Here is a 15,673-nt window from a genome sequence, read left to right as displayed (position 1 = left end):
ATTTGTTTGACGATCTGAAACATTACAGTGTGACAAACATGCAAAAAGATAAGAAATCAGTAAGGGGGCAAACACTTTTTCACACCACTGTATATTACTGTCACACAATTTCTTTATCTTCTCAAGTTCCTGTGTAACCCGTCCAGAGAGTTGCTGTAGGTTTTCACCCGATGCCCATATGGTAGTGTCATCAGCAAACAAAACCACTTTCACTAAATCAGAAACCTTGCATATATCATTAATGTATAATATAAATAATTTAGGTCCCAAAACAGAACCCTGAGGCACTCCACATACAATATCCAGCTCACTCGATTGGTATTCACCCAACTTCACAAATTGACGCCTCTGTGTCAAATAACTTCTAATCCAATTCAAAACCAATCCCCTGGTCCCATATTTTTCTAACTTATCCATTAATAACTCATGATGGATTGTGTCAAATGCTTTTTTTTAGGTCAATAAATATTCCCATCGTGTATTTCCTCTCATCCATAGCACTTGTTATGTCCTCCATTAGGTCGGTAATGGCCAGAGATGTCTCGGTAATGGCCAGAGATTTTCAGTGTGTAATCTAGGCTGTAAAAAGTCTGATACTGTATGTCTCCTTAGTCATGAAAGAAATAACATTTTCTTCTCAGTTTGCATGCAGACCACCTCAAGTTATGCCCCCTACGTTAATTCCACACCAAAAGAGTGACCGTAAACTAAAACTGAAAAAAAGAAAATTGATACTGAAAAACACATCAAGATTAAAATAACATGAAAATGACATTAGATTTATTTTTAGTGCAGCTTTTTTTCAGTATTAATACTTTTTTCAACACACAGATATATATATATACATTTGCTTTGTTTTGGTTTTCAGCACCAATGTTTTTATCAGTTACATTTTGTTTTCAATTCCAAGTTACATTTTTCATTGCATTGCTCTGACTCCATACACTAGCACAGATACAACAGTAGTTAGTGACAAATGTGAGACTCATTATGATACTACATCTTATCTTCATAAATAATTTAATGTCTCCCCCTTATGGACTGCACAGTGGATGAGAAGTGTCTTTAACAAACCATATTGTGGCAGTTTTTACCTGTAGCAGATGACAAAGTGTGCATAAGCTGCTACAATCCAGTTGTGATGCCCTGTTATAATCAGCACCTTCCTGGGGTCAACCACAGGACCTACACAAGACAAAATAAATACACTTCTTTCATAGTGATAATTGCATTATAGTTTCACCTTATTATTCATCATTTGCCATTATCTGAATCACCGAAACATTTGTCTAGAAGCAGGCATATGGTGTTTGTTGTCGCTCTGTGTTCTCTGCCATCATCAGCAGAACGTGGGCCGACGTGAATCTAGGCTGCCTCAGTCGGTGCTGAGTCACCGCACTAAAAGGATGTGTCAGGTCACATCAGCTGCAACATTACATTCTGTGTGCACTCACAGAAAGGCACACAGAGGTGCACAAACATAAACATTACATCTAGAAGAAGATTTATTTATTGTCATTGTGACACATACAATGAAATTATGTTTGGAGCCGAGGGCCCCGGGCCGCTACGTGCATATGTGCCACTGTCATGGGCAATGGGGGGTTCATGTCTTGCCCAAGGACACTTCAACATGTGGACGGCAGGCACAGAGATTCAAACCTTCAACCTTCTGGTTGGGAGACAATTGCTCTACCCACCGCACCACCGTCGCCTCGCCTACAGGCAGGAGGCAGACAGTGTAGCAGGCTGTAGGCCCATAGGCCTACTGAAGCCATTGTCAAAATAAAAGCAGAAGTTAAAAGAGCAAACATAGACTAGCTGTTCAAGAGTGTAATGGCCCGGGGGAAGAAATGGTCTCTGTGTCTGCTTGTCTTGGCGCACAGTGACCTGTGTCCAGAGGGGAGGAGTTCAAAGAGTTTGTGTCCAGGATGTAAGTGGTCCGCAGAAATCCTCTCTGTCCTCTTTTTGACCCATGAGGTGTACGGGGGCTGGGGGGGTCTCCTGTACCCAGTGATGTTCCATAGGCTCCTCCACACTGACGACGGCTCAATGGCCCGACACTGATTTTTCAGCCTTTCAGAGTAGCTCCTCTTTGCTACTCACTGCAGCATTAGCTGTTTTTTACGCTGAGATGAAACATTTACTGAGATGGATTTCTGGCACTTGCTCGCAACAGCTGTAAGTGTATGTATAATCTACAGATTGACCGTTATTAATCTTTAATTCAGACACACTTCATAAACCTACCACAGGTTACTCACCCAGCTTATGGGTGTCGTCTGTTCCAGGTGAGCCAGAGAGGGAGGGGTGAGGTGGGGGACCAGCACAGGTGAAGCCCTCTGCCCCACTTGGACCCGGACGCTCATCAGAGGAGGAGCTGGAGGCTGCTGACGCAGGGCTGAACTTGTGTGCAGGGATGGCTGTGAATGATTTGCAGATATTTTTGCTCATTTGTGTTTTTATACCACTCTGGGTCTTATAGCCAGATCAGTTCTGTCCTGGGACTATTTTGTCAAATATCAGTAGAATATTCTAACATGTCTACTTCTTTTGGTTCATTTTCTGTATCAGTCAGTGTCATGTGTTTACCTGGGGGCGGCAGGTAGCCATGGAAGAGCACGCTACCACACGATGAGCGATCAAGCTCCTCACACAGCAGCAGGCGACGCACTGCATACACACACAGGAACAGATATAACCAGGAATCCATGATGACCAGGACAACATAAAAGATATTTTAATCAAGTGACTACTTGTTTCGCTGCTCTTAAACAAAAAACAAACAAAAGGAAAATAATGATTATATTTAGAAATGATGGTTTTATAGTATGCTGTGGTTAAATGATTTAATAAACAATATAAACTTTAACAATAAGTTAAACTTCATATTCTTATTTCTTTCTTCATTTTGTATTTTCTTTAAACATTTGGACAAAGCCTGAAGTATTCCTCATGCTTGACTAGGTTACACCTCTGCAGTATTTTTTGTAGTTTATGTATTATTGTTTTCATATTGTATTGTACAGTATGTGCCAGTGTACTTGTAATGATTTTAAGTAGGTGATCAATAACCTTTCCATTCTATTACACAGACAATACAGGGAAGTAACAAATACTAAGAATACTAGGAAACAGGAAGTAAAGCAACATTAGAGTACATGCAACCAATAGCATTAAGATTGACCTTGGACAAGTCCATATCTGAAGTCAAAACACATCTGACATTACAAGAAAACATTTCCTTTATCAGCAGTGGTTTAATTGTACTATAACCATGTAGAGTGCCCCCTCAAAAATGCACATGCTCAGCATGTATGCAACTGCTGAGCTTTTTCTGTTACAAAAATGTAGTGTATGCAAAACAGGCTTGTGGTTATTATGCCCAGAGGTTTCCTTAATGTCTCTAAGCATCAGTATTTGTGTTTAGATTTTCTCCTACAACTCCATACTGCAACATACCTAAAGGAGTGATCCCATAAAACTCTGCTTCATGTCGCAGGATGCTGATGTTTACACCCCTACAGAGAAAAAAAAAGTGGCACATATATTCTGTAAGAACCTAGTTAGAACTAACATCTTCCTTAAATAACCATTCAGGGATATTTTCTGATGTTGTCATCACAACTTACCGTAGGTCCAGTTCTTTGGTTCGGAGGAAATTCAAAATTGGTGCAAAAGCTGTAGGGTCTCTGTCAATAAATATCTGGAAGTAGAGGAACATTTGCTGTGGTGTAAATCCAGGGCATCATAAACCATTTATTAAAGTAACAGGTGAAGGTTTTGAATCTTCACTTTAATAAGCTCATCTATCCTACTGGTGTTCTACTATTGACATAAAGGTTAAATGTATTATACATGTTGAAAAATCATTTAGTCAATGGCATAAAAATATGTAGCACTGTAAAGAAACACTAAGGGTAGACAAAAAAGTACTACAATGACTAGATGAGTAGTGACCTGAAATTTACTGGCAGCTACTTCAAGTAAAATATCAGGTGAAAATACTGAACATTTGGTGGCTGCAGCTGCTGCCTTTCTCTCTTAGGTCTGGAGCTATTTTTTTGCATGAAACAAGATGTCACAGCAGGCTGTTTGGCTACTTTCTGACATTTTACTATCTTAGTGATTCAATGAAAAACATAATTAAACAGTGACAGTGGGTCACAGACTTTGTCTAATACAGTCTGAGCTGCTTCTGTGCACACACGTCATCTTAGGGCCATGCTTCACATTTCAGTAAGTTGCATCATAACAGAACAATTCTGTGCTGGAAGCTTTTAGAACAGTCAGATGTGGCCTGCAGATGCTGACCCTGTTATGGAAAAGAAGGCAACAAAGGCTATACTCACAGCTCCAGTTTCATCCCGAAGAGTGGATATCCTTCCACTCAGCAAACTGGAAAACACACACACACACACACACTGTGTCTTCATTCCTTGTGGGGACTTTACATTGACTTACATTCATTTCCTGTAGACTTATCCTAACCTTAACCATAACCACTACTTGCCTAACACCTAAACCTGACCCTAATACTTAACCTAACCTCACCCTAACCTTAGACCATGTTGCCACCCTAAAAGTCCTTGTGGGGACCAGAGTCCCCACAATGTGTGTGTGTTAACAGTTCCCATATTGTAAGTAATACCAAGGTGCACACACACACACACACACACACACACACACAGAGTGCTCCAGTTAACACCAGCACTTCTCCATTTCCACTTACCGGCAGTATCACCAGTACTTGTGGTAAACACACATTATTTACACAGTAACATGCTAACCTGTCTGAACTGCAGAGAAACCATCTAATAACCTTCACAGTTTTGCTGAAAGTCACATATCCAGTCCAACAGACTGTGTATGAAAACTGTCTGTATATTGCCTGCACACTGCAGACAGAGAGACTGGCAGCTAGTCAGACAGGTGCGCTCGCAGACAGTCTAACAGGCATTTAGCACTACTTGGTCAGCTGTTGTCAGACTGAGCTCAGTCCAATGTTTGTGTTATTGGCCCATCCCCAATCAGCTGTTGCACTTCAACTGTGTGTGCCCCTTCAGGGCTGGATTCACATCACAATAACTCACTAGAAACATCTGAAAAAACACACACACGCCAAAACGAATATAGATGTCCATGTGCTGTCATGACTGTTTCCAAGCCCAAAAATATCTTAAAACTCTGTTACAACGTCTCCATTGGATACTGGATGGATACAAGGTTTACTTGTGGTTCCTAGAGTCCACAGAAGCAGAATGGGAGGCAGAGCCTTTAGCTATCAAGCTCCTCTCCTATGGAACCAACTCCCAGTCTCAGTTCGGGAGGCGGACACCCTCTCTACCTTTAAGATTAGACTTAAGACGTTCCTTTTTGATAAAGCTTATAGTTAGGGCTGAGCCTTCCCTTAGTTATGCTGCTAGAGGCCAAGGCTGCTGGGGGGCCCCATGATGCTCTGAGTTTCTTTCCCCTCCCCTCCTGCTCTGCTCTCCTCTCCTCTCCTCTCCTCTCTCTCCCTATGCTTCTATATGCCACCATTACACATCACTAACTTTGTGTCTCCTCTCTCCCGTAGTGTGTCCTCTCTCTCTCTCCCTGTAACTTTCTGCAGGTTGCCCTGGAGCTCTATATCTCTGACGAGCAGTCACCGGCCACATCGACCTGATCAGTGTTTGATTGTTGTGTCTTGTTGCTTTTCTTCTTTTGTCTCTCCTCTATCCACTCACCCCAACCGGTCGAGGCAGAAGGCCGCCCACCAAGAGCCGGGGTCTGTCGGAGGTTTCTTCCGTTAAAGGGAGTTTTTCCTCCCCACTGTCGCCAAGTGCTGCTCAGGGGGGATTTGTTGGGTTTTCCCTATGTAATAATATTGATAACAGTAAAGTCTAGACCTTACTCTGTAAAGTGTCCTGAGATGACTTTTGTTGTGATTTGGCGCTATACAAATAAAATTTGATTTGATACAAGACTCACTAAAACAGCACAAGACAGACAACATTTATAAAGGAAATCTCCTTTGGACTGTAACTGCTTTCCCCTGATATCTTCCATTGCCAGAACAGTGCTAGTTTAAAACCAAGACATTCCTACTTAACATTAATTACATTAATATGTAATGCACATTTTGTGTTAGTGAGTTGTGACTACACCACAGCATGCTCACTCAGTCTTTGGCCTGTTTCTCGCAGGAGTCCCACCTGCTCTAGCAATAGTACTAGTATAGTTTAATTAGCCCAGCCTCAGAAGGAGTCTAGAGAGGTTAAATGTACTCCTTTTGAGTCCTATTTTAGATGGGTTTAAGAGCTGTAACACTGCATTTAGTTGCTAATTCTTCAGCTGATTCCTTGGACATCTAATCTGGTGTTGCTGCTGGATAACCCCAAAGTATTTCACATTAATGCAGCCTTTTAATTGGGCAACAAAGTAGAGATGGAGAAGAAAAGGCACTTTCACAAACAGTCCAGATCTATTCCATGCATGATCTGCTTTCAAAGAGAGTCCAAATGCTGACAACATCCAACCAACCTTGAGAAGAAAGAGTCTGGGATCCACATCAGAGTCTGTCTGGACGTGCTGAACCTACAGTACGAAGACACAACAGCACATTCATTACAAACACTGTGTTATAGAAAATATAGGGTCACTGAATTTATGGGCATGAGAATGGTGGATGGCTCATTTGTAGACCAAGAGGTCTGACACTGAGTGATTCAGCTTGAACAACAGACTCAACTCTCCTGATGAAAAAATGGATTATTACATCGCACCAGTGTTATAATGTATTTGTACACTGTGTACACTTTAAATTAGGCAGGGGGGGTGGGGGTGTGTTTTTTTTTTTGTTGGGGGGGGGGGTTGAAAAAAAAGAGAGAGAGAATAAGAAATTAAAAGAGAAGAGTTGCGTTAATGACAGCCAAGACTGGTTTAGCGTTATCTGCTTCAACTAAGGCTGCTTGACCAGGTAGATATCATCACACACAGCTCAAATTCGTCAGACGATTCTCATCGTCTGTCTTGTTGACAAATCATACCTTGTCCCACCGACGTTTAGCTGGATGATCTCTCCCATCCCGGGCGTTGGGCTGTTACCATTCGTAGCCATGATGACTGGACAAGCGAGTTGTTCTACGGGGAAAGTCACTGTTCCGTTATAGTCGTTGCTGTTACGACAGCTAGCTTGCTAACGCTCCTCTCCTCAGCTCCGCTGATGTCCCAACTCTCCAGCTTCACGACCTCTCCCTTCCATAAAATATCCGTTATATTCAATCTATGTGGGCAGCATCGATGTCGTTAAGCGCCAGCATAGTGGGCGAGGAGAGACAGCGATCATTTTATCCAAACTGCAGCCACACAAAAAATCCTTTATTTTCCAGCGGGCTTGTTTGCATCACTGGCTTGCATGAAAATCGGGCATAACATCTTGCGCAGAATTTTAGCAATGTAAAACAACTGTACAAACCGTCTACAGGCGAGACAAGAGTGTTCCTCCCTGACAACTTCCGTTTTTGCTTAATTCCACTCCCAACACAGCACCGTTAAATCGCCGTGATAAAATCTGCAGTAGTGTGACACCTGCAGCTAGTTTAGCTAAAGTATTAAATAATTTATGCTCCTCGAATAAAGACAAACCAGCACTTTGGTTAAAATGTTTTTTTTTGTCATTTTTTGTGTGTTACAAAACCCCGCAAAAAGCATAAAGGACAGATTTATTGCTTTCAAGCACATTTGCCCCGTCAATAATCAAGCGGTGACTTACATCAAGACAATTCACTCCCATTAGGGATCGATTTGCCCATAACTAAAATGTGTCTATATCTCATTTATAGATTTGAATAAAATTTCATGTTTTTTCAAATCAACATTAAATAAATCATTTTAAAAAATATATCATTTAACGTGGTTTAAAAACACTACTTTATATGGACTCCACAGACTAAGCAACGCATTTCGAACACTTGTTAAATAAAGGATCGTGTCTTACTAGTATGTGGTAATTTTATCGTTATTTTCTGTGCAATATCTGTCAGCGAAACTCCTATATGTTCTACTAACTTTGATGGTCCTACTCTGCACAGCTGCGTTTTCTGCGCGCAAACAAGCGCTCTCGAGCGGTGTCCCACCCCTCCCACTTATGCTAAGAGAAAGGGACTTTAAACCTCTGTAGTTGAAACTAAAATGACGAACTAACGTAGCATGTTTGTTTAAAAGCTATTTTTACTGTATTTACAGCACAATGTAAACGAAGGCCATTTATTCAATGGTAGTTTGCATGTCGCGGTAAGATATTCTTCGCAACTTTGTGTTAACACTAGGCATTTGTTTATTTACCTTTTATTAGCTTGTTAGCCGGAGGAAAGTTAGCAAAGGAGTGGGAGACATCTCTAAGCTAACGTTGAAGATTAGCACTTAACAGCTAACATTTTTTGCTAACTTAGCTAGCTAGTTAATTTGACTGTTTTAGTCAAGTTAACTAGCTAATTAACTAGTAACCGTAATGTTTCTCAGCTTCGTAGTCCAAGCCATCAATTAAGCATATGTTATAAGTTATTTTTTCAACAGTTAACAAACCTAGGTGGTAAATTCGGACTTTAGAATGTTAGGTATTTTTAGTCAGATAGATATTGATACTTTATGTATTAGAAATGTTTAGTGGAGATAGGATGTCTAGTTAGACTGTTAAATGCTTAGGCATGCTTATGAGTTTCTACAGGGTACATCTGGTCAAGGATAACTAGAGAGAAAAGTTGATGACTGTCAGAAGACAGGGCTTCATGTTTTGACTACTGCTATGGCCAGCTGCAAAGTTGGCAACAGAGACGTCTCGGTTGACGTTTCTGTGTAGTATGGGGCTAGCCCAACCGAGGGGATATAATGTATAGGCCTGGTGGGTTCAGGGTTTTTTCATCTTCCAGCTGCCTGCGAGCAGTTTGGCGGTGCAGGATGCCTGAGCGTGTAATGTTAATTTTTGCCTGTGTTCATGGAATAAATCAGCACTGTTTTGTAGTTACTTGGACTGGCTCGTCTCTCAGAGTTAGTATGGTAAAAAGTACCGGGTACAACAAGAATAAAGATTTATTATTAAAGGTAGCTAAACTTGTGTCATGTATTTGAAGTTTGATAATATTTAGAAACATGTATTTATAGTCATCATTCCTTGAGCTCTACTTTGTTAATCTAGGGCAGAGGAGAGGATGGGTGTGTGACCAAAGCAGGAAAAATAAAGAAACAGGCATCCTGTAACCTGTTGCAGCTCGGTAAGAAGATTGTATAGAATCATAGCCAGCACAAAGGTTGTGCCATGATGTTGGAAGCAGAGGGGAACAAAGCAGAGGACACAGCAGGACATGTGTCCAGCAATACTCAGGTACAAGTTGGAGCATCTGTGTCTTCACCTGCGACCGCTGTACAGCCTCCTGCCACCACAGCAATGGAAGATGAGGATGAGAGTGAAGATGAGTCAGAGATCTTGGAAGAAAGTCCCTGTGGCCGTTGGCAGAAACGCAGAGAGGAGGTATTGCATTAAAAGTTACATCACATGTATCTGCATTAACAGTTTAAAATTGAGTTTTGATCATTGAGGGTGTTTACCAAAGTGATGAGGCTCAGCTGATTAGTGGATGCAGCGATTTTATAATGTGAATCTTTTCTTATGTTTCAGATGGGTCTTTAGTGGAGTGCTGCTTAAATCTTTTAGTATTTTTCTGTATCTGTAGCTTATTTTATGGAAGGTCTTAATTAATAATCCAGCCATTATCTATACTGCTTATTCCTGAGTAGGGCCATGGGGAGCTCTAGCCTATCCCAGCTAATTTTGGGCAAGAGGCGGGGTCCACCCTGGACAGGTCGCCAGTCTATCACATGGCTGACGTGTAGACAAACAACCACACACACCCACACTTACTCCTACAGGCAATTTAGGGCCACCAATCAACCTAAGCTGCATGTCTTTGGACAGTGGGAGGAAGCCGGAGTACCTGGAGAGAACCCACACAGGCACAGGGAGAACATTCAAATTCCACACAGGAAGACCCCCAGTTGGCCTGGGCTCGAACCCAAAACCTTCTTGCTGTGAGGCAACAGCGCTAACCACTGCTCTGCTATGCCGCCTGTTAAGTAATAATATGTAGCATTATTGTAAGTACAATTATAAACTCAAAAACAAAACAAAAAATCTTGAAAACCATGACAGGAAAGTTAAAAAAAAAATTATTAAAGGATGAAAATGTAGTACAAAATCAACTCAAACAGAAAGAGCTGGGTGGCGATAAATGTATGCTTATGAAGTTTTTTTGTTGTTTGCATTGTTGTGTCGAGGGTTTCTGTGCCTTGTATTTAATTTCACTGTTAAAATGTATCTCAGGAGCCATTTTTTCCTCCCTTCATATGTAGGTGAATCAGCGAAATGTCCCTGGGATCGATGCTGCATACTTGGCTATGGACACAGAGGAAGGGGTGGAGGTTGTTTGGAATGAAGTCATGATCTCAGAGAGGAAGAACTTCAAGCTGCTGGAGGTGAGGCCCAGTGTTACAGAGCAAGTATAAATCTATATAGTTGTGTTAGGTATTTTTTAGTCAGATAGATATTGGTTAGATACTTGTTGTATTAGAAATGTCTTTAGTGTAGACAGGATGTCTAGCTCAGGCTGTGAAATGCTTACTCATTTCCAGGAGTTACTCAAGGTTGTTTATGTTCCAGGATAACTAGATAGAAAGTGGCTATTGTATGTTTAGCTGTAATCTTAATCATAATCTAATACAACAAGTATCTAACCAATATCTATCTGACTAAAAAATACCTAACAGTTGCTTTGAGGATTGTACACCAATTGTCATGTACTGTTCACTCGTACAGTTAATTGAATATGCATTACAACAGTAAAGGAAACATATTCATCTAATGCCTTTCACCTCACCTTGAAATATAAAAAAAGGGAAAAGAACACAGATTTTTATGTGGCTCTGTAATCAGTACACATACACAGGACAAAACCTATAAAACCAGTTGGTAAAATACAATTCACAGAAACTAATTGTACTTAACAATGGTGTGAACAACATTACTCAGGGTCTGCAATGTGGCAAAACTGGTGTTAAGCAATGCCAGTGAAATTTAACTGCACAACTCCCATACAAATCCATCATGGAACACTTTAATGAAATAATATTGAGATATTATAAGGCTGTTTGTGCAGTAACTGTGTAATGCTGTTGATCTTTAATAAACATCTTTAAAATATATAAAACAAGTTAATTCAAAGGAAAACATTTCTACCTTTTTTGGGGAAAACATTTTTAAAATGCTCCCTTACTGATACACAAATTTGGTATTACTGAGTTTGACATAGTCCTTCAGACTGTATTATACATTTGTCAGACACAGAAGTGTCACCACAAAGGCAAAGATTTTATAACTGTATTATAAATGTGCTATACTTATAAATATTGTTTGCTTGTTTTTAGGAGAAAGTAAGTGCTGTATTTGATAACCTGATACATTTGGAACATGCAAATATCGTCAAGTTTCACAAGTACTGGGCTGACACAAAAGAGAACCGTGCCAGGGTGAGTCGCAGACCTTGTAAGACAATGAATTTTCTGTCCATCAGCTGCCTGAAAAGTGTCATAATTAAAAAACTGATATCAAATGATCCTAATATTCTTGTTTTGTTTACATGTAAGTGTCCCTTAATTTCTTCCTCTCCCTCAGGTGATTTTCATCACTGAATACATGTCATCAGGAAGCTTGAAACAGTTTCTGAAGAAGACCAAGAAAAATCACAAGAGCATGAATGAAAAGGTAATAACTTGACTGAATGTAAAGGTTATATAAATGCTCAGATTTCTGGAGTGAGGAACACTTTTAATAGTCCAGTAAACAAATTAAAAGTGTACCACTCGAGTAAGCCATAGTTAATCCATATGGAAAACCACCTAGTTAGTCCTCTGATAAGTTGTATGGTCCTGCAGGCTTGGAAGAGATGGTGCACACAGATCCTGTCTGCTCTCAGGTTGGTTTCCCTTTTTCAGACATTATGTTAAAGTCATTATATTCTCTCACAGGGAAACGGACATACATGGAAAATAATCAAGACCGTTTCTTACATGCTTTGTATCTACTTGCAAATGTTGTTTTTGTTCCTATCATGTAGTTACCTGCACTCATGTGACCCGCCCATCATCCATGGCAACCTGACCTGTGACACCATCTTCATTCAGCACAACGGGCTCATCAAGATCGGATCAGGTATACAGTTACCCTGGCTTCATCCCACTGTGTTTGGTAGTGGAGCTGGAGCACCTTGATGGAGTCGAGTGATACTGAATTATGGATTTGAAAACAGGAAAGTTACCATAATAGTATGATCCATTTTCATGATTCCACAGTTCCAGTGTTGTATGTACAAAAGTAACAGTCTGATTTGCACTTTAACTGGACATTTAAAGCTTCTGACAAAAACAGTGGCAGTATGCTTTTTTTCTTGTAACAAGGAAACCCTGCACATTCAGTAAGATGTGAAAAAAGTGGTGTGGTATAGAAAGGTTCGGTTGTGAGTTTACATATACCTGCAGTGACCAAAGTCCAGCCACTGCAGTCTTTCTGCATTTTGATCTATCACTTGCACTCCCTGTCTGGTAAAGGACAGCTTTCATACATCTCATGATGGTTTATGCAGTGTAAATGTAACACTGGCATTCCCTCTTTTTTCCTGTCTCTTGTTCCTCATACTGACCTCCGTCACTATTCTCTATCCTCCTTCTGTACATCACCCATATTCTCTCATCTGCAGTTGCTCCAGACACCATTAACAACCATGTGAAGACTTGTCATGAGGAACAGAAGAACTTGCACTTTTTTGCCCCAGAATATGGAGGTAAATATGACCAAAGTCAGACTTTGCAGTTATTTCTGTAGATGCTGATATCGACAGTTTCCTGGCAGGTGACTCAGATTTACTGGAAAATATGTTACAACATACTGCTGTTTTTAGGAATAGGGACTTTAGCCATTTAAAACACACCCAGCTGGCAGTTTATTAGGTACATGTAGTAAAATTAATGCAGTCTAATCCAACTGTTCTGCAGTAAATTTTCCCTTTATGTGGTCGATCATGTTCAGTTTTTGTATGATCATTTTGAAGGATGTAATTTTTTGCGAGTGTTGAATTTTACTGCATTATACAGACACACTTTGGTTGGTAGTAAAAAGGAAATTAATGACAATGCACAGCCCATTTGGTTGCATTGAGACTGTAGTCTAAACACAGAGAAGCCCCGAAGAGATGGTGCACACAGATCCTGTCTGCTCTCAGGTTGGTTTCCCTTTTTCAGACATTATGTTAAAGTCATTATATTCTCTCACAGGGAAACGGACATACATGGAAAATAATCAAGACCGTTTCTTACATGCTTTGTATCTACTTGCAAATGTTGTTTTTGTTCCTATCATGTAGTTACCTGCACTCATGTGACCCGCCCATCATCCATGGCAACCTGACCTGTGACACCATCTTCATTCAGCACAACGGGCTCATCAAGATCGGATCAGGTATACAGTTACCCTGGCTTCATCCCACTGTGTTTGGTAGTGGAGCTGGAGCACCTTGATGGAGTCGAGTGATACTGAATTATGGATTTGAAAACAGGAAAGTTACCATAATAGTATGATCCATTTTCATGATTCCACAGTTCCAGTGTTGTATGTACAAAAGTAACAGTCTGATTTGCACTTTAACTGGACATTTAAAGCTTCTGACAAAAACAGTGGCAGTATGCTTTTTTTCTTGTAACAAGGAAACCCTGCACATTCAGTAAGATGTGAAAAAAGTGGTGTGGTATAGAAAGGTTCGGTTGTGAGTTTACATATACCTGCAGTGACCAAAGTCCAGCCACTGCAGTCTTTCTGCATTTTGATCTATCACTTGCACTCCCTGTCTGGTAAAGGACAGCTTTCATACATCTCATGATGGTTTATGCAGTGTAAATGTAACACTGGCATTCCCTCTTTTTTCCTGTCTCTTGTTCCTCATACTGACCTCCGTCACTATTCTCTATCCTCCTTCTGTACATCACCCATATTCTCTCATCTGCAGTTGCTCCAGACACCATTAACAACCATGTGAAGACTTGTCATGAGGAACAGAAGAACTTGCACTTTTTTGCCCCAGAATATGGAGGTAAATATGACCAAAGTCAGACTTTGCAGTTATTTCTGTAGATGCTGATATCGACAGTTTCCTGGCAGGTGACTCAGATTTACTGGAAAATATGTTACAACATACTGCTGTTTTTAGGAATAGGGACTTTAGCCATTTAAAACACACCCAGCTGGCAGTTTATTAGGTACATGTAGTAAAATTAATGCAGTCTAATCCAACTGTTCTGCAGTAAATTTTCCCTTTATGTGGTCGATCATGTTCAGTTTTTGTATGATCATTTTGAAGGATGTAATTTTTTGCGAGTGTTGAATTTTACTGCATTATACAGACACACTTTGGTTGGTAGTAAAAAGGAAATTAATGACAATGCACAGCCCATTTGGTTGCATTGAGACTGTAGTCTAAACACAGAGAAGCCCCCTAGAACCTGTTTATGAGCATCTTTATTATTCACTCATCAGCCATGCTGTCAAAGTGGCATTTTGGTATAAGAACCATTGCCTCACAGCGAGAAGGTTCTGGGTTCGGGCCCCACCTGGGACCTTTCTGTGTGGAGTTTGCATGTTCTCTCCGTGCTTGCGTGGGTTCTCTCCAGGTACTCCGGCTTCCTCCCACAGTCCAAAGACATGCAGCTTAGGTTGACTGGTGTCTCTAAATTCCCCATAGGAGTGAATGTGTGTGCGTGTGTGTGGTTGTTCGTCTATGTGTTAGCCCTGCGATGGATTGGCGACCTGTCCAGGGTGGACCACGCCTTCACCCGGGGGTGCCCCCCCCCCCCCCCCCCCCCCCCCCGTGACCCTGTTCAGGGACTAAGCGGTAGAAAATGAATGAACTAGGTCTAGGTTTTAAGTAAGTGCTAAGGTATGATATGTGTCTTTGTTTTCTTTCCATTCTTGCTCTCATTGTAGCTGTTGATGATGTCACCACAGCTGTAGACATCTACTCGTTTGGCATGTGTGCCTTAGAGGTGAGATGGGACCCATAATACGTGATAGAATGGCCTGAGGCCTTTCCCAAGCAGTATGTTAACGTGTGTGGGTGTGTCACAGATGGCGCTCTTGGAGATCCAGGGTAATGGAGAGTCCTCTTACGTTTCTCAGGAGGCCATTAACAGTGCCATACAGTTGCTGGAGGACCCGCTGCAGAGGGTGAGATAAAGGGCGCGAGTATGTGCATGTTCATGAGTTTTGTTAAGACCGTACCAGATTAAGCTTTCAGCAGTTATCCTTTTTGTTCTGTGAAAAGGGTGACAGAGCTATTTGTTTTTGTAGGAGTTAATCCAAAAGTGCCTAGAGTGTGATCCCAGCGCGAGGCCCATGGCCCGAGAGCTGCTGTTCAACACGGCTCTGTTTGAAGTACCGCAGCTGAAACTGCTGGCTGCACATTGCATTGTCAGCCACCAGCGTGAGTCTTTAACACACACACACAAATATTTTAGTAACTGTGTCATTGCACATCAAATTGTGAATATGTTAAAACTCTTGAGCTAATGTTAAAATTACTGAGCTTCCAGAGCA

General features: G+C 41.0%; 2 protein-coding genes across 3 annotated transcripts in view; one reads left to right on the top strand and one right to left on the bottom strand.

The window, feature by feature from the left end:
* kctd3 (potassium channel tetramerization domain containing 3) overlaps positions 1–8,018 on the bottom strand; it is a 15,018-nt gene extending 7,000 nt beyond the window's left edge. The window contains exons 1-9 of one of the 2 annotated variants that reach the window (XM_020589812.1): positions 7,982–8,018; positions 7,032–7,239; positions 6,526–6,579; positions 4,353–4,398; positions 3,633–3,706; positions 3,463–3,521; positions 2,593–2,673; positions 2,265–2,423; positions 1,095–1,185 (exon numbers count right to left, since the gene is read on the bottom strand). In XM_020589812.1, the coding sequence (XP_020445468.1) occupies positions 1,095–1,185; positions 2,265–2,423; positions 2,593–2,673; positions 3,463–3,521; positions 3,633–3,706; positions 4,353–4,398; positions 6,526–6,579; positions 7,032–7,102 (635 nt within the window). In that variant the 5' untranslated portion in view covers positions 7,103–7,239; positions 7,982–8,018. Of the gene's footprint in view, positions 1–1,094; positions 1,186–2,264; positions 2,424–2,592; positions 2,674–3,462; positions 3,522–3,632; positions 3,707–4,352; positions 4,399–6,525; positions 6,580–7,031; positions 7,454–7,981 lie in introns of those variants that run through there. The other variant, XM_020589811.1, reaches the window with a different exon arrangement.
* Positions 8,019–8,059: 41 nt separating this feature from the next.
* The window catches only part of LOC109954471 (nuclear receptor-binding protein-like), a 13,572-nt gene continuing 5,958 nt past the window's right edge, over positions 8,060–15,673 (top strand). The window contains 11 exon segments of the mRNA XM_020589816.1: positions 8,060–8,277; positions 9,179–9,511; positions 10,390–10,512; positions 11,461–11,562; positions 11,708–11,797; positions 11,968–12,008; positions 12,150–12,244; positions 12,789–12,872; positions 15,065–15,123; positions 15,206–15,304; positions 15,428–15,560. Of these exon segments, the coding sequence (XP_020445472.1) occupies positions 9,299–9,511; positions 10,390–10,512; positions 11,461–11,562; positions 11,708–11,797; positions 11,968–12,008; positions 12,150–12,244; positions 12,789–12,872; positions 15,065–15,123; positions 15,206–15,304; positions 15,428–15,560 (1,039 nt within the window). The 5' untranslated portion in view covers positions 8,060–8,277; positions 9,179–9,298.

The sequence above is a fragment of the Monopterus albus genome, unplaced genomic scaffold, assembly GCF_001952655.1.
Source record: "Monopterus albus unplaced genomic scaffold, M_albus_1.0 scaffold10.1, whole genome shotgun sequence".
In the NCBI taxonomy this organism is placed as follows: Eukaryota; Metazoa; Chordata; class Actinopteri; order Synbranchiformes; family Synbranchidae; genus Monopterus; species Monopterus albus.
This window is presented reverse-complemented; position numbering and strand designations above follow the sequence as displayed.